A 26,436-nucleotide genomic window follows, 5' to 3' on the forward strand; every position below is an offset into this window, starting at 1 on the left:
TCCTGTTTTATATTTCGCAAAAAGGATTCTTCTGCTCCAATGCTTATCTTTGGTGACACTCCGATTTCTAAGCAAGATGATATATCTCTTTTGGGGATTACCCTGACTTCTAATCTCTCTCTCTCTCTCTTGGCACAAGCATATTACAAACATTGCTTCCTCTGCATTTAAAAAAACTTGGTTTTCTCTTTCGCTCTCGGTGTTACTTTTCTTTCAAACAGCTGTTCACTCTGTACAAATCACAAATCTGCCCTACCATGGAATATTGTTCCCACATTTGGGATGGTGCCTCCAAAACCTCTCTCAGGCTTCTAGATGCCATTCAGAAAAGGACAATTAGGTTAATTAACAACTCATCTCTAACAGACTCTCCACTGTCTGTCTCAGACGTTGTTTCTGCTGCATGCCTTTTCTACAGATACTTCCATGGGCACTGTTCTTCTGAATTGGCTTGTATAATTCCTGCTTTCTCTTTCAAAACAGTCCAAACACGTGGCGCCACCAGCCAACATCCACTTACTGTTCAACTTCAAACTCACAGAACCAACTTTCCATCTTCCTCGTTTATTAATTCAACTGCCATTTTCTGGAACAACCTTCCTTCATGAGTATTTTCTGAAAATTACAGTCTACAGAAGTTCAAGTCTAACGTCAACAAATATCTTCTTTAGTCTTCTCAACCTCCAACCCATTCACGGTATTAAGTACTATAGGTTGTTACCTCTCGTGTTTGGGGTTTCATAAAGAAAAAAAAAAAGATGTCAACAGGAAAAACTGTGAATATCTGTGTCTTTTTCCCAGGCCTCCAGCTTGCCTTTCATAATGCAGCACCTTATCTTGGACCCAATTACCTGAACATACAGAATTATCACGTATGCTAAGATTAAACCTTTTGTCCATGCAGTGTTACTGGATGAACGAAGGACAGGAGACTCACAATCAGTGCAGCATCTGAAGAACATACTATTTACAAAATCCCTGGTAGATATGGCATAATGTGCTTGGGTGCCATTTTGCTGCACTCAGCCACTTGCCCTTATGCCCAACATAATCAAGATATAGCATGGCAAACCAAGTCCTTTTATTTAAACCATTTAGAGGGATATCTACTAAGATAGAAATTACTACATACAGCATTTCTTTAATCAAAAGTATAACCATTATCAAGCAATTCATTGCAACTGAGTTGCTTTTTACTAAGTGTTGGCTCCCTTATCCAATGGTTATTTAAAATGATAAACTACCCATCATGAGAAATTCAATGATGCTGTCCCTTTCCTATTACTGAAATGACAAGGATGAAGTGTGCGTACAGGTAAAAGGGAAAAGATTTTTTTTGACAAGTAAATCTTTTTTCAATATGTACTGCATTTCAAAAGCAATATAAAAATAAATAAAACAATAACAAATCCGAAAAATAAAAAAAAAATTACCTTTTATTGGGTGGACCTTTAAACCTCCAATGTATTTGCTGATTCATCAAAGCTTCAGAAACAACATTATATTTATCTTCCTAGTTGAAAAAAAAAAAAAAAAAAAAAAACAGGAGAGAGAGATATATAAACATATATATGCAGATTTACTGAATATTTTTATTAACCTTGCATGATTCTTAAGTTGTGCAACAGATAAAATTACACAAAATGGGAAACATATACTCTATACAGTTAATTTAATCAGCAAGAGCAACTAAATCCAAAAGAATTAAAAAAAAAAAAAAAACATTTTTCACCACGTACAGTAGACTTTCAGAATAACGGCATCTTCAGGGATTCACGATGCTGTTATTTCGAATTTTCCGTTATCTAGAAAGTTTTATTTTTAATATACTTAATGCAGAAATAATGAGGCTAAATAAGAAACAGAGAGATTAAGAATGCAATTTTATTAACTGCACATAAAAAACAAACAAGTTGAAGATCCAAAGTTATATTCTGCCATTAATACAGTTAATTTTTTTAACTGTATTAACTCCTACTTATGCCCGTTCTATTTCTATTATTATATCAAGTTTGTCACTAAGCTATAATGTTGTTCTTCTTTTCTTCTCTGCATGAGATTTATTAACTTTAGGAACTATAGTGAAGGATTTTAATTTAAAATAAATGTAAAACAGCACTATAATCCATGATATCAGTACAGAATTCACTTTCAAAATGGCAAATTTAACAATAAAGTAATCACGTAACGTGCCATTTTCTTTCTTTCAGCACTGCAAGATATCAGCACTGTATGTAAACATCCGATCTCAATGTGCCTTTGGCTCAAATGTGCCATTATTTGGGGTGCCGTTATTTCAACAGTTTACTGTATTTATGTTCTTCATGCATAACTTTTATGCATTCTTTCATCCATCAATGAAAGAAAACGAAAATTCTCTAAAAATGGCTGGTTAAGTTTAGCTTCTCTTCTGTATACTACACAAGTATCCCTGCTGACCACAATTTTGCTTATTCATAGCTTTTCTTTTTAATTCTCAATTTTTCCATTCACAACAACACCAGGATTTGCTTATTTGCATGGACAGATGTTCAGAAAATCAATTTACATGTTGAAGGAAAACACATTTCAAGCAACTGTACAATTAAACTGTGCAATATGCTAATTACTCTCATATTGTCTCGAAATACTTTCTTGATATAATCTTATACAGGAAAATGCTATATAAATACTATAATATTATTATTAAACTATTACTATAATTACACAATTATTTGTATAAAATGTTAACATTTTGAGGTCAATTTCCTGTATAAATAAAGCATTAATGATTTACAAAATTAAACACTATTATTACATCACATGAAAGGAACTATTTCAAACTGCAACCAGTAATGCTGAAGTGAAGGTTCCAACCTTTGCTTCTACCTTTGTGTCAGCAAAAGGTGGCAGCTGGCATTATTTGTTACATAATTAAAATATGTAACAATTCCTTGAATGAGATATAGTGTTTTAATTTTATAAATCATTAAATTGATCACTATGTTTACCATTACAGTTCCATGCTTAACACACCAGTCCTTAATATTTAAACATTCAGTTAAGTGCTTTGAATGTTTAAATAGTATTGGTGTGTTCAGCATGGAACTGTAATGATAATTTAGCTTGTTTATGTTGTTTAAGACTCTCGGCAAGTTGTATATGGTTAATGACAAGAAAAAAGGTAGTTATTCTTGAGTGTTAAAGTAATTAACTATTTAGCTATGCTTAGTGCTTTATGGACTGGCATTCTTGAGATTAGGTTATTAATGTAGTGAGTTCAGCCTGAGTAGGTGATTTGACAACACTCTTATGGAATGCAAATATAGACGTGTGCATGTATATTATTGTTTCAACTCTGGTGTTTGGGTGTCACTCAGAGCAGAAAGTTAATGGCCTAAATGCTTTGTAGCCTTGTTGTTCGAGTTGTTGGCTTTAGATGTTTTGTTCCGTCACTTACAGACTGTTGTCTATGGATTGGTAATGTAAATTTATGGCAGTTGTGTTATTTAGGAACTGTTACATCACAATTAGTGTGTACTGATGCAGTGCACTAGAGTTGTTAACACTTACGAAAGTTTTGTTTTGAGAGTTAATTATTGTTATTATACTGATGCACTAGTTACACATTTGGCTTTATTTATTTATTCTGTCTACTTAATTTGTAAATGTAAAATTATTCTTTAGATCAGAATGGTTTTGTCCCAGCCATAGTCTGGGCTTTTGTTGTTTAATTGGGTTGTATCCCAATTAAGTTGACTTGGATACTCTTAGGATCAGTTATACTATGTACAGTCAGGATAGATAGTTTTCTGTCCACTAGCATTGCTCTTTACTTTACTTTACTCTAACCAAGTCTTATTCTTCTGTTTCAGGGGTTACCTCCTTTCATCCCCTTACATTGTCTACTTTCCTTCCTTTCTTCCTACTCCCATACTTCTCCCTCTAAATTCCTTTACCTTTCCTTCAATACCTTGGGTATCCCTGGCTTGCCTGATAGCTCCAGTAAGAGTCTCAGCTAGAAGTGGTCCCTGGTGGGCCTTCACCTGGCTGCGAAGTCACCAGGTGCCGGCACTTAAACGCTCAACACAACAACACACATACTTACACACCTGCATATATACACTTGCTGGCCTTGGCCTTTTGAGATGCTACAGCAGCATATGGGAAACCCCAGAGACTGCAATTAAAACAAACACACTTTGACTATGTTTACTAAAATTTACATTTTAATAAACAAAGAATTGTTTTTGTCCACAGTACACTCAGAAAATAAGTGTATTTAATTGTAACAATAAAGTGTCATTAATCATATCAACGAATAAAAATATTCAAGAAATTGATGCTGCTAAGTTATAATGTTAGAAGAAAATATTATATTAGATAAATAGCAGAAATAATGCTTCCCCCACTATACGTGACTATGATGGATAGAAGTAACCTCAGAGAAACATACCAACTGTGTGGTACTACACTTAGGGTGGTAGAAAATGAAAAAGACCTAGGAGTAATTGTGCAGTCAGACATGAAGTTTTCTGAGCAGTATAGACAGGCTGCCAGAGCAGGTCATGGAGTATTATTGTCAATGATATACAGGAATTTTGCTAGTAGGAAAAAGGAGGTGATTATGCCTTTGTATAATGCAATGGTCAGGCCCCGCCTTGAGTACTGCGTACAGGTCTGGAGGCCTCATTTTAGGAAAAATGTAGAGTTGCTCGAGCAAGTACAGAGAAGGGCAAGATTGGTGAGGAGAATAAGGGTGTCCTCTAACCAAGAAAGGCTTAAGTTCTGCAAATTGCAGCCTCTGGAGACTAAGCACCTGCAACATGATAAGGCCTTGAATGGTTTGAGCAGGCTCAATTCTGATGGGATTCTGCTTGCTCAGATTATGAACCTGAGGGGGAATAAATTCAAATTGAGGAAAAATAGTTGTGCAGAAATTTGCCTTTAGCTAGCAGATAGTTGATTGCTGGAACAAACTTCCATTTGTCATTGTGTAAGTTGATAGCTTAAATAAATTCAAGGAGGAACTGAGGAAACTTTTAGAAGGAATGGATGTGGGAATTTTTTTTTTTTGGCTGATGCTACATAAGCTCATATGCTTGCTTTCTTGTGCCACATGCCTCTACTACTACTTTTTTGTTTATTTTTAAGAATGTGGAGGGCAAAAAAAAAAAAAAAATACACATTTACCAATTAAATGGAAATTATGCTTCCTCACTGTTTTTTACATTATTTTCTTTTTATATAATCATCTAATTAGTCATGCAGAAAAATATGTACAATTTTTCATGCAAGGATCTTAAAACTTTGGAGAAATGAAATTTATTAAATGAACTTCAAATGACCCTATTTATTAATAATGCTATCTCCTATAATTAACTGAAATTAATTATTCCATACACAAATTTATAGCTTTAAATAGTTTGTTTTCTTATTTCTTAATTTTCTCTGGGCTCTGTGAGACATTTCTTCTTATGGTACTACTCATAGGGACAACCCTTAGCACCATCATCAACAACCAATTTAGTTGTCCTAATGGAGTAATGTGCAGGTTGATCCAACACATTGGGTACAGTGTAGCCAAAGAAAAATAAACCATATTTCAGCTACAATGCATTAAACATATATTACCCCCATTCCTTATGACTTTTTACATGATGCTATTTTGTGTAAAATGAGCACCTAGTCCTTAAAAAAAAATGGATGAATAAATATCGACTTAACTCATAGCTTCAGTAATAATAAGTAAATTACCTTAAGGAATCCTTGAAGTTCTATTTCACAATCAGCCTGAAATTTCTGTTGAATCTGAATCTGAACTTCAGGCTCTAAATAAATTGGATTTATCCAAGATCTTATCACATCTTCCTTTAAAAAAATAAAATAAAATAAAATAAAAAAAACACAGCTATGAAGGCTCCACAGTTATTATATCAATATATCAAAATCTATCATGCAAATTCATATATATCTATGTGCATTATTTATGCAATACAGTATACATTTAAATAAGTTGGATTTATCTAAGACTTCAAATGGTTTTATAACTATGGACTTCCTGAATGTCAATACTGCCTTTAATTTTTAATTCTCTGTATGACAATGGTAGCCCAAGGGAGTTTTTCACTAAATAATATATATAATTTTAGGGTAATATACTGTTATTCAATACAGTCAAAATATAAAATTATTTACCCCAACGTATCCTGGTTGCCTCATTTTTCCAAGTGGGGGTTCTATATATCGAGGTGGCCATGGAACCGTTGCACCTCGATACCAGCCACTGATAGCAAGTCTAGTTTTGTCCTGAGTCAATATTTCTGAAACCTAATTTAATAAAAAAATAAAAAATTATTCAGTTCTTAAAATATTAGGTAAAAAATCTATTAAAATATCTTAATAAACTAATTTATTAATTCACATAACATGTTCTACACATTAATTTCAGCATTACTTTGCATTTTACAAATTTTTAAATAATTTTAGAAAGTATCAACAACAGGTCATGTTATAGTGCAGTATTAAAACTAACAACAAGACATTTCAGTATATTCTCTCTCAGATGCAACATTCATGCTCAAAACCTGTGAGTCGATCTTTAGAATGCATGGAGTGAAAATGGTCATCTGCTTTTACTAACTTGTTTCACCCAAAAGCTTAGGAAATCCTACAACTTAGGCTTTCCTTTTCTCTTAATACTAGAAAAAAGATTCCTGAGGTAGTTGAAGAAAGTGATGTTTGCCTTTTGTTCAAGCTGATTTTATCACAGTGCTGTAAAGTTCCTAATTTAACAACATATCTGCAACAAGTTTCTCACATGAAAAATATCCCAATGCTAGCAGTCAGCAACTGAATAATGTATATAACATATATGCTACATTTTTATATAGCATATATGCATAATTGGGACAAAGTGCTAAATATTTTATTGGATTTGCTACTTTTTTTTCTTTATTTGCATTACATTTAGATCACCATTTGGCATGGAGTCCACAGTTTTTGAGAATGTTCTTCATATCATCATCATGGAATCCCTGGTTATACACTATATTACTAACCTTGCCCTAGCCTTCATGGTCCTAAATTTTCATTTCCAAAGTTCCCTGGCCAATTGAGAATTCTGATTTGCCTCTGACTGATAAAGTTAGCCATTTCGTCAGTCAGAAAATGTGATGTAAAGCATGACTCATGCTGAAAAATTCCATCCATATTTGGTCTTTAAAAAATTCCTAATACACTCAATTTTCTTCTCTCAGCAGCCTAAGTGAATCTCTAACGGTCACACTCATTTGCTTCCAAAGGGCTTCAATCTCAGCATGCATTTTTAGAGCATCCATGACTACAAAGGCTCATAATTAAATTTTTCTTCACATAAAGTGGTATCTGCTAGTCAAGGCCAGCTATTGAGGTCAGACTGATTCATAATTGCTCTTCCATCCTCAATGCAAGGATCACCTCCTATTAGCAGAAAGTGAATTTTCATTAAAATCATGCTTTGTGCATATTTAACACTTGAATTTTAAAAAATATATTGGAAGCCTCTATTTATTTCAAATTGACAAAGCTAACAGCAGAAGAGACAAAAATGTTACAATGGATAGGATTTTATTTGTTAAGATTTTAAAATTACTATATATTTCATTTGTTTTAGCCAGAGTTGTAACAAAATTGTCTCATGGCATTTGTGACCTTTGGCATGTGCTCTTTTATATCATTATAGCAGTTAAAAAACTTATTTTTCTGGAAAACATGTACAGAAGATTAGTAGCTTCTGAGGCCAGTTTACCATAAGCATAGTTTGATTTTTAAGGATTATGGAAAGTTCCACATTTTCTATCTAGGCTAGTCTAGTTAATATCTAGCTTCTAGAGATTCACCCACCCCCACCCAATTTTAAAATTCTAAGATTTTAAAATTACTATATATTTCATTTGTTTTAGCCAGAGTTGTAACAAAATTGTCTCATGGCATTTGTGACCTTTGGCATGTGCTCTTTTATATCATTATAGCAGTTAAAAAAATTATTTTTCTGGAAAACATGTACAGAAGATTAGTAGCTTCTGAGGCCAGTTTACCATAAGCATAGTTTGATTTTTAAGGATTATGGAAAAGTTACACATTTTCTATCCAGGCTAGTCTAGTTAATATCTAGCTTCTAGAGATTCACCCACCCCCACCCAATTCAAAGAATTCTAGCTAGAAGGTTACAAAGGATATCCTGCTTACACTCATCTTTTATCACAGACTTATTTTATTTTTTCTTAAAGATGGATTTTTTTTTCCCGGTTCCAGTTTTCTGGCTTAGGCTAGTTCAGCATAATAACCAAGTTTCATAATCATTTATTACAAGCTGTTTGTTTATTTATTTATTTTTTTCCTCTCCACAATTAGTTCAGTCTGAAAAATTACTTTTAGTCCAACATCATTTGGATTTTTTAATTTTCCTACAAAAGGGTACTCTTTTGGGATAATTAATGCTTTGCTTTGCTTTAGGATTTTTTTTGGTTCTACAGTTCTTGACCTGGTAAGTACCTCATCATTAAGGTTGTCATAACATAAGATAGGGCCACAGTTTCTCAAACCAGCATTACAAAAAGGTATATGGGTTACTGAAATGCTATAAGTTTCTTTTTTCTTTGGGTTTCTTTCATTCACCAAGGCATATAAATTCCTAGTGAGGTGGAACCCCCAATAAACAAAATTCTTTCTTTATATAATTTTCATTCCATCTTACCTTACAAATAATTGCTCAGGAAATAAGACTCTCTCCCCTGCAGCTATTGCTCAAATGTTGCTCAGGAGATAAGATTGTCAATATGCAAAACAAGCTTTGTGCAATTCTTCTAGAGCCTTCAAAAATAATTCTTCAAGTTCAATGCAGTATAGAGATAAATATATTTGTATATACTTCACACTCGATTTGTATGATTCTGAGATTACTCAGAAATTATTATTTCCTTTAGTTCCTTAGTAATAAGCAATCAAAATAACTATAATTTCCTATAACTGAAAGACCCCTTATAATATCTAATATAAGTTATGAAAGTTTAGCAAGAGTTGGTCTTTAACTTTTAAAATAAAAAGGTACACACAGTCCAAAATTCTTGGAATTTATTTTAACTGTAATTTTCCTATATCCTAATCATAGTGGTCCCCACGCACTGAGCACACTTGCTCTTTCATTCAACAAACAAAATGCTGAAATTTAGTTTGATAAAATTTAACATGCAACTATCTCACCAAGGTTTTAAGTTCCACTTTAATTTCAGCTGTGATAAAAATGCTGTCCTTCAGTGAAGTTAGCTGTTAGGAGGGTGTGGCATAAACTCGCAGCTCATTTTGGCAGTGGCTGCAGTTATGGAAAAAGACATAGGGACAAGCATTATTATAGTGTATTGTAGTGGAATGAGATGATGGAATTGTGATGTGACAGATATTGTACTGTGATGACCCTAATATGACATGACAGTTTTTTATTCCATTAACAGTTCAAAAGTTATCTGGCCTTGTCTTTCAGTTGTAGAGGCCATGTAGCATCACTGCACTGCCAGGAGCACCCTGCTCTCACAAAGAACCCAGTTGTTGTAAGTTTTTAGGAGCATCAGCAACTAAGGCCATATTGCTCCATGTATATTGTCTGTATGATCTGAGGTTGATTTTCTGTTTGCTACATGAAGCAGTTATAAAGCAGTTATTTATCAGTCTAAACTAGATTTTGAACAGGCAAAGAGTAGAAAACTTGCTTCTTATCCTAATGGTAGCCAAGCATTCTGGTCTCTTGCCAAAGCTATTGGCCACAACTTTTGCCCATCTCTGCTCCCACCTCTGTCAAAACCAGATGGTTCTATTTTCACTTCAGCCAAGGATAAAGCCAACCTGCTAGCATCCCATTTTTCTTCCAACTCATACATATTAATGATCTTGATAAAACACCTCCCACGATTCCCAACACACTCCATTCAATGCCTCCTGTGGCCTTCCATCAAAAGGATGTCAGAAGGATCTTTATGTTAAGAAAGCTGCAGGTCCTGATGGTATTTCTCCACTTGTTCTCAAAACCTGTGCTCCTGAACTTACTCCTGTTCTTTTCTGCCTTTTTTCATTTTCTTATTCCAAATGTGTATTTCCTTCTGCTTGGAAATTTGCTCATATCCAGCCAGTTCTTAAAAAAGGGTGACAAATCACTCCCGTCGAATTATTGACTCACTGCAATTACTTCTACTCTTCCTAAAGTAATAGAGAAATCAATTAACCGTCAACTCAAACTATCTAGAAACCTTCTGTCTAATCAATGATTGCCAGTATGGATTCCATCAGTGTTGATCCACTGGTGATATTCTGGCTTATGATACCCATTTATGGACAAATTCAGTGAAACACAAGCAGTTGCCCTTGACATCTCAAAGGCTTTCAATCGTGTTTGGCATAAAGGTCTTCTAAACAAGCTTCCATCTTATGGTTTGCCAGCTGTTTTTAGTAACTGGTTATCCAGTTTTCTCTCTGATCGCTCACTGAGGGTGATGGTAGATGGTTCTTTGTCTTCTAACTTCTCCACTAATGCCGGTGTCCCCCAAGGTTCAGTTCTCTCCCCACACTCTTTTCTTCTTGTATATTAATGACCTTCTTCCATTGACTGGAAACAGTATCCATGGTTTTGCTGATGATAGCACATTGCATTCCACTTTCCATTTTGAGAAACCTTGTCCTGCTCAATCAGCTCCAACTTCTCGAAAATCTGCTACCAATTCCTTAAATGCTGATCTTCAGGTAATTCTCCAGTGGGGCAAAGACAACTTAGTCGATTTCAACCCTTCTAAAACTCAGTCTTGTCTTATATCACGCAAAAAGGATTCTTCTGCTCCTATGCTTATCTTTAGCGACACTCTGATTTCTAGGCAAAATGATATATCTCTGTTGGGGATTACCCTGACTTCTAATCTCGCTTGGAACAAGCACATTACAAATATTGCTTCCTCTGCATCTAAAAAACTTAGTTTTCTCTTTCGCTCTCTGCATTTCTTTTCTTCCAAACAGCTGTTCACTCTGTACAAATCGCAAATCTGCCCTGCCAGGAAATATTGTTCTGACACCTGTCAGAACAATATTCGAAACCTCTCTCAGGCTTCTAGATTCCATTCAGAAGAGGGCAATTAGGTTAATTATTGACACATCTCTAACAGAATCTCTCCATTCTCTGTCTCGTAGACATTCTGTTTCTGCTGCATGCCTTTTCTACAGATACTTTCATGGGCACTGTTCTTCTGAATTGGCTTGTATAATTCCTTCTCTCTCTCTCTCTCTCTCTCTCTCTTTCAAAACAGTCAGAACACGTGCCACCACCACCAGCCAACATCCATTTACTGTCCAACTTCAAACTCACAGAACCAACTTTTCATCTTCCTCGTTTATTCATTCAATGAATGAATAAAATGGCATGAAATAAATTTCATGCCATTTTCTGAAACAACCTTCCTTCATACATATTTCCTGAAAATTACAGCCTACAGGAGTTCAAGTCTAATGTCAACAAATATCTTCTTTCATCTTCTCAACCTCCACCCCATGCACAGTGTTTGGGGTTTTCATAAAAAAAAAAAAAAAAAAAAATGAAAAAACTCATGTTCCAGGAGAAAAACCATGCTACCTTTGCCTGAGACTGGCTAGCTCAGCCATTGTGAAAATGGCCCACAAAAATTCCTCTCGTTATCAACAGGAGTCAAACTCCAGTCCTTTGCACCCCTGTGGGGAGGACAGCAATCCTACTAACTGTGCTACCCACAAGGGCAGAACCCAGTTATTATAACCCCTTTGTGGTTTGTTGTTTGTTATTTGGGTTTTAGGAGCATTAGCAACTAAGGCCATATTGCTCCGGGATATGCGGTGGTCATTTCCTGACCTTTCCGCATCCTCCATATTTGGTGGTGACGGGCTCGAACCCCGGTCTAATCAAGAAGCATGTGCTACGCACTGCTGCTCCTTCCCACCTGGCTAACCCCTTTGTGGTCTCCTTTGGCTGGCTCTCCTAAGCTTTATCAGTATGAACCTATAAAATACATTGATAAATGCTGGAGCATTATGCAAGAAACCCTTAAAAACAATACACTAGTAATCTCAAAAAAAAACTGTTGCCAAAATCTTTCACACAGTTTGTTTCTATATGAATTTCTTAGGCTTGGGGAGGGGGTCTTACTTTTCTTAGTCTCTGGATTATACAAATATGCCCATATTTTGTCTTCTGTAACCACATTTAAAAAATTCTTCTTGTTGATCATCAAATGTTGCCAGCATATCAATGAATGCCTCCATCCTTTTCACCTTTGCATCCTCTATGAAGTGATTTAGAATCCACTTAGCACATCTTCCCAAAATCATAAATTGTTTGTTTGTTTATCTGGTTTTTAGGAGCATTAGCAACTAAGGCCATATTGCTCCGGGAATATGGGTGGTTATTCCCTTGACCTTTCCGCATCCTCCGCATTTGGTGGTGACGGGCTTGAACCCTGGTCTAATCAAGAAGCGTGTGCTACGCACTACTGCTCCTTCCCACCTGGCTACGGAGGCGCCTACCAAAATCATAAATTAATGCCTACTTCCACAGCATTATATCACTGCATATGTTGAACAATCTTCTAGACAATGGCTTGTCTATCTATAAGAATGTTTTCTGTTTTCAGTTCTCATTTGTCATTACAGTACAAGGCCCTCCAGACTGCTGTTTAAAACTCAATGCTTTTTTTTTTCATTCTGCTTAAATTTCTGCATCCATCTTTGTACACTATCAACTGCGGCGCCTCCGTAGCCAGGTGGGTAGGAGCGGCAGTGCGTAGCACACGCTTCTTGATTAGACTGGGGTTCGAGCCTGTGACCACCAAATACGGAGGATGCGGAAAGGTCAGGGAATGACCACCGCATATCCCAGGAGCAATATGACCTTAGTTGCTAATGCTCCAAAAAAACCAAATAACAACAACTATCAACTGCCATCAATTGTTTCTTCATACATATTAGTCAGCACATCAAGGATTTCAATAATGGCACATCGGATTTCAATAATGGCCACAGATAGACAGGAACAGCTCATTAATTTAACATCCTTGTTTAATGTTTGCAGAACAAGAAAGAAGAGATGCATTATTCGAAAGACTTTAAATAAATATGCAAAGCTTCACATTAAAAAAAAGTTGATATGCAATTGACAGGGCAAACACTAATAGGAAAGAATTGCACACCTTCACCCTTCTGATAGTAATTAAAGTTCATATGTATTAATAGCAAAAATCACTCAAAATTTTGTAACTTTTGGATTTTTTTTAACTTCAAAAAAAAGAAGAAAAAAAAAAAGTGATATTTTGTATGGACTGCTTAACTGAGGGCAGCATTTATAAATCAACAAAAATAGTTATCCTATTATCACCTATAATGCTGTATCTGCTGTATACAATAGTAAAAAAATTGTACAAAAGATGACCATTTGGTATACTATTTTTGTAATTTATTCTGTGCCTATCAAGACCTATTAGGGAGAACGTCTGTATCTTTGGAAAAGATCAATTGTAATTTTTATGAATATAAATTGGCTTTTTTGTAAAGATAATTTATTTAAAATATGAATTTTGTAAGCATACATGCTAAAAGCAACAATTTAATCTATAAATCTTCTTTGTTATGTCTCAAAAAAAGGCATAAAACTTCTAATAGAAGTTTTGCTTAAATAGTAACTCTAAATTGCCTAAGGTCTTGCTTCAGGGAACAAGCAGCTGCACCCTTAAGCTATATCCTGCATTTCATTAGCTAATTTAAAAATCAAGGTAGTGTCATAAACTTGGTTTTTATGGTTTACCTTTCCCCATTTACTATGGTGCTGCTTGTATGTCACCACAAATCAAAAATTAAATTTGTCAATAATTTTTGATCTGTTCATTCAATTAGAATATCTTTGTTTTCATTCTTTGATTCAGATAAAAAAAAAAACCATAATATATTTTAACAAGAGTTTCTAAATTTCAAATTCAAAAGCTTTGTTACCCACTCCAACCTGTAGGCAATGCTATTAAAGTGCTTACACTCCTTGTACCTCACTGCAGGAAATCAAAAAATAAACTTTATCACATGCTAATGCACTTGGAAGTGCCTGAAAAGAACAGAATCTTATAGAGATATTTGTCTGATACTTGCTTGGCGGTGGGGGGAACAAGAAATAGGATCAAAAATTGTAAACATTGTACACTGCAACATAAGAGGCGCCTCCGTAGCCAGGTGGGAAGGAGCAGCAGTGCATAGCACACGCTTCTTGATTAGACCGGGGTTCGAGCCCGTCACCACCAAATACGGAGAATGCGGAAAGGTCAGGGAATGACCACCGCATATCCCGGAGCAATATGGCCTTAGTTGCTAATGCTCCTAAAAACCCAATAACAAACAAACAAGCAACATAAGAGATTTAGGTGGAGACAACCCAACTTTCAAGACAAAAACTGGATATAAAACCCCTGGAGCTACACCAAAGTTTCACTATGAGCACTTCTCTCAGCCAGCAAGAGCAATTTTGTGATATGATTCCTTTGCTTTTTAAGTTAAACAATAGCCAAGACTGCCATCTTAATAATAATAATTAACTTTATTCATCATTAATCTCAATATACAGGGTGTTGATAAATAGTGGGAACACTTTCAGTGAGTTATTGCACAAAGACTAGGACAGATATCAGTGTCATATACATACCTTGTGAAAGAGAAAATGTCAAAGTTTTTTTAAACCACATCACGATTCAATGTGGGAACCACGTGTGACAAATGTCCACACGGTAATTGAACTCTTGACATACCCTGTCCAGCATATCCTGTGTGACTGTGGTGGTAGCTTCTCCAATTCTCTGCTTTAGTTCCTGGGCATCACTTTTTTTTTTTTTTTTTTTTTTTTGGTAGTTGTTGGCGCATAGGCTTCTGTGGCCATAATGCACCTCCCAAGGTTTTTGCAGTACTTTGATCCAAGCCCGAGGCGGGAATCGAATCCGCGACCTTTGGGTTGCCAGGCAGGCACTTTACTCACCCGGCTAGCCCGGTCGGCTGGGCATCACGTGGCAAAGGTGGAACATAAACAATCCTTTATGTAGCTCCACAAGAAGAAATCATAGAGTTAAGTCCAGTGATCTCGGCGGCTATTTCAAGAAACATTCGTCCCTTTCTCCAGCATGTTCAATCCAGCGCTTGTGTTAAGGTAGGCCCGAATGTCATTATGGAAGTGGGGAGGGGATCCGTCTTGCTGGTAAATAAAGTCATCACTATCTTCCTGAACTTAAGGCATCAACCATTGCTGCAGCATATCGAGGTAGGATTGCCCAGTTACAGTGCCCTCAACAAAGAAGAAAGGTCCATACAGTTTTCGGTGTGACAAGGCACAGAAAACATTCACCTTTGGTGAATCATGCTTATATTCAATTATCTCTTCAAGTTTCTGGGTGCCCCAGATTCGACAATTGTATCGATTGACCTTCCCATTGATGTGAAATGTGGCCTCATCGCTAAACACTACATGTTTAAAGTCGTCGTCATGTTCTTCTGTCAGTCCTTGCAGTTCACAACAAAATTGGAAACGCTTCTGGTGGTGAATGATGGAACTACAAGCCTCGGCAGTAACAAGTGGGAAACTTTCATGTTTTCTCTTTCACATGGTATAAATAAGTAAATGGTATCTCTCTTACTCCATGTGCAATAAATTATTGCAAGTGTTCCCACCATTTATAGACACCCTGTATATCCTTTATGTACATTTATGTAAACCCTGTAAATACTACATTGCACACCAACATGGCAAGAGATTTATGAAAACAAGGCAAGTATATTTATTTTTTTTCAAAATGAAACTTTGGAATTACTCCTGGAGCTAAACAAGTGTTCTTAGAGCCAGGAGAGGCTTTTCCATGTTATAAATTCTTTCCTTTTTAATAATGTTGTTGACTTAAAAAGCAAAGAAATATTATTTGTCTCGAATGTGTCCTGTTTCAGAGTGGCACTTTTGAATGATTTATAATAGAAATAAAAATAAAATTAATTATTTTAAATAACTGGTTACGGGTATAAAAGGTATTAAAGATTATACTTGCAGAACGTGTGTAATAACAACCAATTAACATAGTATCATGTAATATGTAAGCATGAAATCAGCAAAAAATAAAATAATAGTAATTAATAAATAATATTTGTATGCAATTTTTATACATTTTACCTATTAGATATTTTTATAAATTTAAGCTTAATAAAGAGTAATTACTATTATTACTAATAAAAGAGTAAGCCTTTGAAGTTTTATCCACCAGTAAGTAAGCCACCAAGCATAACTGGCTGCATTTTCATAAACTCAGCAAAACTCATTAATTTATATTTAATTTAGCTACCTGTCATTCTTAACCTTTCTACGTTTTTTTTTTTTTTTTTTTTTATCTACGTTAACCTTTCTTGTTGGCCACAGAAAATGTGTCAGTTTTGTCCCTTGTAATGCACCCTTTATCATTGCCTCTACGATATTTCCCTACCATGGCAGTACCTGCTAAAACGTCTTTTCCATGTGCCCTTTACAATCAACATACAATGGAATTCTTAGTCAGGTGTGACAATGTTTGGTATTTCTTAGAAGAACAAATCTTAACTTTTGACTGTTGTCTTGTTATAAGCAATCAACAGTTCACTTTTTGGATTTTCCATGCAGAGTATAGTCACATTTGTAAAATAATAAGAGGAGTTTACCTTAATATAGTACGTAGAACACTTCCGTATGATACTCTCCAGAAATTAAAACGAAAAAAATCTAAAAACTTACATTAGAGTAAAAAATAATTAAAAACCAATTTAACACAATACAATTAAAATCAATTAAATCAATTTAACACAATTAAAAATCAATTTAACACAATTAAAAATATTAAAATGAATCTAATGAAATTATTCAAAACCATTTTCCTTCCTGAAGCTGACACCGCTTTTCGACCGTATGTCGTGATCCTATTACATATTAAATAGTATACATTAATTAATAAAAAGGTGCAATGAGCTCATAACAAAAGAAGTTAAACTGGTTAAATACTGAGCATAAAAATAATTCTGAACTTAAATAAAACTGTAAGCCAACAGTTTGGTGTGACAAGATCAACAGTTAGCAGCACTAACAAGAATATGATTATTTTTGACATGGAAGAATAATATGCAGCAGCAGCAATAAAGAAGTGGAATCTTTATAAATAGATATAAATTTCAAAATGAGGATATTAACAGATGATCCATATGTTAATATCCTCATTTTGAAATTTTTCCCAAATTGTGATGTTAAGTGTGATGAAGTGGAAAATGTTAAAAATTAGTGAAACATCAACTAAAATTTTTGGGTATGCAATGGATGGCTAGAATCATTTAGGATAAGAACCAACAATTTTAAATTTCTTTATGGTGAAGAAGAAGAATGTATTGAGTGAATATCATCATGAAAAGCAATTTAATGGAGACAAAACAGGAGCTAGTTTACTGGCAGGTTTCCAGAACAGTTTGGTTTATAAAGGAGACACGTGTACAACACAACACAAGCCTGCAAAAATCATCAAAACTTATAGACTGGGATTCTTATTTGTGCTGTAGAGCCACTGGAGAAAAAATTCAATTTTTAGTGATTGGCAACTACATGACATGACCTCATGTATTCAAAGCACACCAACATGGATTCTAAACATTTCCCTATTACTTGGTGCTCCAGTAAGAAGGAAAAGATGACTACAACAATATTCAAAGAATGGATTACTATGAGCCAGCAGATGAAGCAAGAAAATCAGCAAGTTCTGCTGCCTGTTGATACTTCTGTCAAGGAAGAAACGTAATGGACAATGTAACAGTAAAATTTCTTCTTCTAACTCTGACGAATGAAATTCAAATTCAATCATGGTATCAAGGATAATAAATGCTGTTAAAGACATTGCCACAAGATGCTACAACAGCTTATAACAACTGCAGACATCTACCATGTAAAATCAGAATTCAATGAATCAATATTAGTACATCTCACAGTTTGTTAATTAAGTAGTATCTGGGAGGTAATTTCAGAGGCAGCTACTGTGAGGTGCTTCCAGTATACCAACACCAAGTGGAAAAAAGATTGTGAATGCAAGAAAAACACACACTAGCCAGAATAATTTATTTTCCTCCACTAAATATTCACTTGGATGTAGTCTCTGTTGACAAGACGGAAAATGCTGATACTGTGCTTACTGTATCAGCATAATGCACCATGAACAGGTCAGGCAGACTCAAATCCAGAAAGATGTTTTGCTGTGTAACCCAGTTAAGTACTCTTCAGTCCACTAGCTTCAACACAGCAACATTTAAACATAATGGGTTACTATTAAATTGATAACAAGGTAGACTAAAATCGGTGGCCATTTTGCTATAAATAAAGGATCTTGATGTTGGTAGGGTCTTAGTTCAAACAATCCTCTAAATGGTGCATTCTTTTATTATTCAATTTTCTACGCTATACTTGTACTTTCAACTGATCATTAGAAATTAGAATCCATAAGTAGAAATACTCTTTCACATACATTTCAGATCCAACATTTTAATATTACATCTGTAGTCTGCTCAGGAGCCAGATAGTAAAATTAACAGTTTCATGTAAGCTGGCCACTTACTTAATGTTTCACTGTACTGCTATTGATTAATTAATAAAAATTATTAGTAAATATTAAAAATAAGAAAAATTAAAATTATTAAAATCATTTATAGGCCAACAACAAAGATACAAAATGATAGAACCTAAAATTCAATCAAAAAAAAAAGAGTACGTCTTGAACAAAATTTAAATATTTCTAGGTTCTTATCAAGTGGGATGAGAACAATGTGCTCATATGCAAGAGCAAAGGCAGGTACAAACACTGTTCTAGCAGAGGAATACTGCAAAATAAAAATGGCAAAATGGATCATTAGAGAGAGAGGTAGCATGTTTAACTGGCACAAACTGCTTGTCAGACTATCAAGAAACCAATTCATATGAAAACTATAAGCATATACAGGGTATTCCTTTGAGCCTTACTTTCAGGATCAATTTACGACCTGAAAACAAAGAGCTTTGTGTTTGTTTGTTATTCGGTTTTTAGGAGCATTAGCAACTAAGGCCATATTGCTCCGGGGATATGCGGTGGTCATTCACTGACCTTTCCACATCCTCCGTATTTGGTGGGCACGGGCTCGAACCCCGGTCTAATCAAGAAGAGTGTGCTACACACTGCTGCTCCTGCCCACCTGGCTATGGAGGTGCCTAGGAGAGCTTGTGTTCCAACAATTATCCGCCTTATATTTAAAGTAAGTGCTTAAAATAACTACTTTGTGTTTAAATACCTGCTAAGATAGCTGGCAAACTGAACAAGTATTTTGCATCTACATTCCCACGTGAGGAATTCTTTAGGGAAATGGAGGACAGCAGCTTATTAAACTCTAATGGGGAGCTAAATGATTTTGTCATAACTGAGAACAAAATGGAGGAGAAATTGTTGAAGTTAAACATAAGAAAGGCACCTGGGATGGATGGGATCTATCCAATTATATTAAAGGAGGTAGCAAAGGAAGTAAGCAAACCCTTAGCCATAATTATGAGAGCATCCTTAGATTCAGGGGAAGTCCCCACAGACTGGAGATGTGCAAATGTATCTCCAGTTCATAAAGGGTGACAAGTAATTACATACCTGTTAGTTTAACTTCTGTTCAGGGGAAAATAATGGAGTCACTGGTTAAAGAAGCATTGCAGGATCATCTAGACAAGACTGCAGATATAGTTCAGACACATCATGGGTTTGCTAAGGGGAAGTCTTGTCTGACCAATTTGATTGGATATTATGATGTGGTCACAAAGGAACTGGAGGCAAAAAATAATTTGGATATCATAGTTTCAGGAAAGCTTTTGATACTGTTGCACATGGAAGACTACTGCACAAATCGCAACAGTATGGCATTAAAGGCAAGTAGCTACAATGGATAAAAGGATGGTTGAGTGAGAGAAGACAAAGAGTGGTAATCAATGGACATTGCACTTCGAGGACTAATGTTATTAGTGGAGTTCCTCAGGGTTCGGTGTCGGGCCCATTGTTGTTTTGTATATTTATCAATGACATTGATGAAAGTATATCGGACTTAATGTCCAAGTTTGCAGATGATACAAAGGTTGGCAGAGTTGTTAATGACAGTAAAGACAGTATGCTACTCCAACTGGATCTAGATAAGTTGGGCAAATGGGCTGAGAAGTGGCAACTGAAGTTTAACATTGACAGATACAAAATACTGCATATGGGTAGCAGTAGCCCCAGAGAAACATACCAACTGGGTGGTACTGCACTCAGGGTGGTAGAGAATAAAAAAGACCTGGTGGTAATTGTGCAGTCAGATATGAAGTTTTCTGAGCAGTGCAGACATGCCAGAGCAGGTCATGGAGTCTTGTCAAAGATATACAGGAATTTTGCTAGAGGGACAGGGAGGTGATTATCCTGTTATACAAGGCAATGGTCAGGCCACACCTTGAGTACTGCATACAGGTCTGGAGGCCTCGTTTTAGGAAGGATGTACAGTTGCTAGAACGAGTACAGAGAAGGACAAGATTGGTGAGAGAAACGAAGTGGTCCCCTTACCAAGAAAGACTAAAGTTCTGCAAATTGCAGCAGCTGGAGACTAGTCACCTGTGAGGTGATTTGATTGAGGTGTATAAGGCCTTGAATGGGTTGAGCACACTGAATTCTGATGGGATTTTTCCCCTTGTTCAGATTACAAACCCAAGGGGACATATGTTCAAATCGAGGAAAGATTTTGTAGAATAGATGTGTGGAAATTTGCCTTTAGCCAGTGGGTAGTTGATTGCTGGAACAAACTTTCATCCTTTGTTATGGAAGTTGATAGCTTAAATAAATTCAAGGAAGAACTAGACAAAGTTTTGGAGTGAATAGATGTGGGAAATGGGGGTTTTCTTTTCTTTTTTTTTTTTTTTTTGGCTTATGCTGTATAGGCGTCCCCACCAATGGTATCTCTACCTTGCCATAGTGGTGGGGCTTGAGTGCTCTAGTGATCCTTAGAGCTATGTCAGTGGTAGCTTAGCTACTAGTAGGGCCTCCCAAGCCAAACAGGTCAAAGGTGAAGAGACAGACGAAAAGAGATAGCGTGGTCCTCAAGGTTGTCACAGGGCTGACATCCCTGCCCTATAAAAAATCTAACCGTTACATATAACTTGATGAATGAAACTGGACAGCCCTTATGGAAACAGACCAGATCTCAAAATAAGGACACGAGTTTGGTACTGAGATTTGGAACTTGGAATGTGTGTATCCTGTTGCAGGCTGGAGCTATGAACAGCATAGCAGAGGAAGTTGAAAAGTTTAAGTTGGATATTATTGCTCTCCAAGAAGTTAGATGGAAAGGTAAAGGTATGATTAATACGTTGAAATTTACAATGTAAATTGTAAATTTACAATGACAAATGGGGAGAACTGATGGAACTGATGACAAATGGGGAGAACAGGGTGTAGGATTTCTGATTTCTAATAGAATGCACAGATCAGTACCTGCCTTCACACCAGTGTCTGGGAGAATTTGCAGCCTTAGAATTAAAGGTAAATTCCATAATGTGACTTTCATTAATGTGTATGCTCCAACTGACGGTGTGGATGATGACGTTGCGGATAGATTTTATGATGAACTCCAGGCTGTGTTTAAAAAATTCAAAGACATGATGCTATTATAACTCTCGGTAACTTCAACACTATACTAGGCAGGGAAGAAGTTTTCATGGGTCTATTTGGGGGAGACAGCCTCTATGAAGAAACAAACAATAATGGTCTTAGGGTAGCATAAATTGCTGCTGCCAACAGCTTCAAGGTCATGAGTACCTGGTTTCCAAGAAAGAATATTCATAAAGGTACATGGAAAATCCCTGGTACAAATCAGGCAAATCAGATTGATCACGTGCTGATCTCTACGAGGTGGGCTACTGCAATTGAAAATGTCCGTTCTTTTCGGGGCGCCAGCTCCGATTCTGATCATTTTCTAGTGGGAGCCAGACTGAAGTATAAAATAGCTTTAGTAGCAAGAGGAAAGGTTGAAAAAACTAAGCGGTGGAATATAGAGAAATTGAAAGATAGACTTGTTGAAACAAAGTACCAGGCAAAGTTGGCCCGAAGACTGCAGGAACAGAAAAAATGACAAGACTGAAGATGAATGGACTTACATAAAGGCTGCAATTCTGGGTGCAGCACATGTAACCTTGGGTAAGACCTCAAGATTGATCACGTACTGATCTCTAAGAGGTGGGCTACTGCAATTGAAAATATCCGTTCTTTTCGGGGCACCAGCTCCGATTCTGATCATTTTCTAGTGGAAGCCAGACTGAAGTATAAAATAGCTTTAGTAGCAAGAGGAAAGGTTGAAAAAACTAAGCGGTGGAATGTAGAGAAATTGAAAGATAGACTTGTTGAAACAAAGTACCAGGCAGAGTTTTTCCCGAAGAAAAACTTCAGGAAATGCAGGAACAGGAAAAAAGTGACAAGATTGAAGACGAATGAATTTGCATAAAGGCTGCAATTCTGGGTGCAGCACACGTAACCTTGGGTGAGACCTCAAGGCCAAGAAATGAGGAATGGTATGATGATGAGTATCAAGTAACAGTAGAATTGAAGAGACAAGCCAGGGTAAAATGTTTACAGCGGAATAGCAGAGTGAATAGTGAACAGTACAAGGAAAAACGGATTGCCACAGCTAGGTTGTGTAGAAAGAAAAAGAGAGAAGCTTTGAGAGACAAAATTGTGGAATATTACAACAAGAAGGAAAGTAAAAAGTTCCATAAGAAGATTAAAGAAAGTACATAGGAACTTCGAGCAAAAGTTACTGCATGTAGGGACAGTGAAGGGCACTTACTGACTGAGAGAAAGGGGGTACTGAAACAGTGGAAAAAGTATTTTGACAGGAGGTAAGACTGAAACAAAACAGCTATTGCACTATACATTCAAGACCCTAGTTTCGAAGAAATTCGAAAAGTTAAGTGCTTAAAGAACTTTAAAGCATCAGGAGCTGATGGAATAACTGCAGAGTTGCTCAAGAATGGTGGAGTGACACTAGGGAGAAGAATACATAATCTGATACTATTAATATGGTCTGAGGAAAAAATCCCGGATGAATGGACACTTGGGGAATCATACAGCCGATTCACAAGAAGGGTGATAAACTGCTTTGCTCTAACTATAGAGGTATTACATTGATGAGTGTTACTTACAAGGTTTTGTCGGGAGTTATTTATAACAGACTGGCAGCATATTCAGATAAAATCATTGGAGAATATTAGTGTGTTTCAGACCCAATCACTCAACAACTGACCAGATTTTCATTTTGAGACAGATACAGAAAAAAGCATTTGAGTATAATATACGCTTATTTAACCTATATGTAGATTTCAAACAAGCTTTTGATTCACTCAACAGAGAGGAAATGATAAATGATCTCCTTCTCCTGGGCATACCTGCAAAGATTGTTAGGCTCATAAAAGCAACCCTGGCTGGCTCTAAAGCAGTGGTGAGAATTGACAAGAAGTTGACAACTCCCTTCGACATTAAAACTGGTGTTAGACAAGGCGATGCACTCTCTACTGTGTTATTTAACTTGGTTTTAGAGGCGGCTGTCAGAAAATTAGAAGTGACTGGACACATGGGCACAAAGACAGTGCAGGTCTGTGCATATGCTGATGAAGTCGCTATTATCAGTAGGACTAAAGGAGCACTGGAGGAAACAGTGACCAGGCTGGATAGTGAAGCACAAAGAAGAGGACTTAGGATAAATGAAGTGAAGACAAAATACATGGATGTCTGGAGAACAGCAGATAACACAGAAAATTTAAGAACCAACAGCTTCTCATTTGAGCATGTTCAAAATTTCGCCTATCTAGGTTCGCAGATAAATCAGTCCAACTATTACTAATGAAATTAAGTCCCGTATCATGAGTGGAAACAGATGCTTCTATGCACATTAAAAACTAATGAAGTCCAGAGTACTGAACAGACATTTAAAATTAAGAATATACAAAAGTCTCATTAGACCAGTTGTAACATACGGTCATGAAACTTGGACATTAACGAGTAAAGATGAGTGGTTGTTGAGAGTGTTCGATCGTAGAATTTTGCAAAAATATTTGGGCCCATACAAGACGTTGATGGATCCTGGAGAATCAGAATGAACCATGAACTTGACAATGTTATTCAGGGTGCAGACATCGTCAGATTTGTGAAGAGCCAGAGACTTGCCAGGTTGGGACATGTTATGAAAATGGATGACAGCAGAACAACTAAGAGGATAATGAAATGGAAACCTATCGGTAGGAGGGTAAGAGTAAGACTGCAGAAAAGATGGATGGGTGACATAGAAGAGGACTTAAATACTATGAAAATAAGAAGTTGGAGAAGTTTGACTTCTGGAAGGGCTTACTGGTGGAACATCATTGAGAAGGCTGAGACCCACCCTGGGTTATAACGCCAGAAGAAGAAGAAGAAGTTGTATAAGCTTTCTTGCATCATACGCCTCCACTAATGCTAATGCAGCCTGAACATGTGCTCAAAAATTCCAAGTATTTGGTCAGATTTATTAGAACCATATTCTACATGTTGATGAAGCATTTAAATATTTTCAACAGGTGTGGCATTAACAATGGATTTCAGATAATCCCACCAGATAAAAATTGGTCTGGAAAGCAAGCAGGCCATGCAGTGGGCCCTATCCATTTATCACATAATCACCCAAATAGTCGCTGGCTACCTGACTGAAATGAGCAACATCATGCATAAATCACACAGGAAGAACAACTACATCTAGTAAATCACAAAGCATTCTTTAAAAAATCTTCCAAGCCGACTGATTAGCGAGCAATAATTCCTTCCCATACATTAATGCTATACTAGGCACCTGCACGGTGATCTGATTGAGGTGTATAAGGCCTTGAATGGGTTGAGCACGCTGAATTCTGATGGGATCTTTCCACTTGTTCAGATTATAAACCTAAGGGGGCATAAATTCAAATTAAGAAAAGACAGATGTAGAATAGATGTGCGGAAATTTGCCTTTAGCCAGCAGGTGGTTAATTGCTGGAACAAACTTCCATCTGTCGTTGTGGAAGTTGATAGGTTGAATAAATTTAAGAAGGAACTGGACAGGCATTTGGAGGGAATGGTGTGATTTTTTTTTTTTTTTTTTTTGGCTGATGCTGCATAAGCTCATACACTTGCTTTCTTGCATCACATGCCACTACTACTACTACTGTTATGGTGAGAAATTACACAACATTAGACAACAAGAACTACATCTAGTAAGTCACATAAAACATTCTTTAAAAAATCTTCCAGGCAATAATTCCTTCTCAGACATTAATGCTATATTGTTGTGGTGCCTTGATTAAATGATGGTATGCAGATTCTCTTCTAACAAGTCAAGGATGTTGTGAAAATTGATAATGCCATTTTTTGCAAAGTAAGCCTCTTAAGAAAACAACATAAGAGCGTAGTAAAAAGTGGATCACAAGCACCAAATACAAAAAGCTTCTCAGGATGGGAAATCGACTTCAGTAAGACCTTGTAACCTTTGAATGTGATAAAGCTGTTGTTTCAGTAAAATTCTCCAAACAATTGTGTCCTAACACCCTCTGCTTCCACTCTGCTTTGGGTGCTGCCAATAGAATTTCCTGAAAGGTCTTCTTATTTGGCAGATTGCAATTCAGAAACATTTCTGCATACAGACATCTTGCTGTGGTCATATTACACTCAGCAAGTCCATGTATAGGAGATGCATGTCTGATATTTCTTGATTTGAATATGCCTCTATTCTTCACTTGAAATGCACAAAAAACTTTTTTCAGGTTGTGTTCCCCCCCCCCATCTTTTTTTCTCCTTACTGAATTTCACTCAAAACTGATTTCATGGTAAGAAGTTACAATTATGAACAATGAAATATCATTTCAGAATAAATTCAGACTATGCCCACTGGAACAGTACCAATTTTCAACCAATTTACCAACATATTGTAATGTGGCTATTGTAATGTAGTTTGTCTGCCAAGAAACTAAGAGGTGTTTTTTACTGGATAATTTCAGGAACACACAAAAGGGACTGTAACTTGAAAACAAAGTGATTTCAGGCATATGTTTATATAAACGTTTTTCATTGTTTTTGGATTCTGAATTCGATCCTACCAGCATGACCCACATGTTATGAAACATCCTTTTTCCTGAAATTTTGAAGTTCTTTTTAAAAATGAAAACTGTAAATAAATGCTTAAATATTAATTTTGACTTAACCATCCAACATTAAAGTTAACTTATACCAAAAATCAAACCAGAATTTTTTTAATTAAAAAAATCTTTAAAAAATTCAATAAAAACTAAAAAATAAAAATGTTACTTTTTTTCTT

General features: G+C 36.0%; 1 protein-coding gene across 2 annotated transcripts in view; it reads right to left on the bottom strand.

The window, feature by feature from the left end:
• Nucleotides 1–26,436, bottom strand: part of sud1 (Prolyl 3-hydroxylase sud1) — a 153,243-nt gene that overhangs the window by 21,996 nt on the left and 104,811 nt on the right. For both annotated transcript variants that reach the window (XM_090374392.1, XM_090374393.1), the window contains exons 9-11: nucleotides 6,178–6,309; nucleotides 5,737–5,850; nucleotides 1,434–1,513 (exon numbers count right to left, since the gene is read on the bottom strand). In XM_090374392.1, the coding sequence (XP_090230518.1) occupies nucleotides 1,434–1,513; nucleotides 5,737–5,850; nucleotides 6,178–6,309 (326 nt within the window). The remainder of the gene's footprint in view (nucleotides 1–1,433; nucleotides 1,514–5,736; nucleotides 5,851–6,177; nucleotides 6,310–26,436) is intronic.

The sequence above is a fragment of the Mastigoproctus giganteus genome, chromosome 5 (genome assembly GCF_048544385.1).
Source record: "Mastigoproctus giganteus isolate SK-2022 chromosome 5, ASM4854438v1, whole genome shotgun sequence".
Classification (NCBI taxonomy): domain Eukaryota; kingdom Metazoa; phylum Arthropoda; class Arachnida; order Uropygi; family Thelyphonidae; genus Mastigoproctus; species Mastigoproctus giganteus.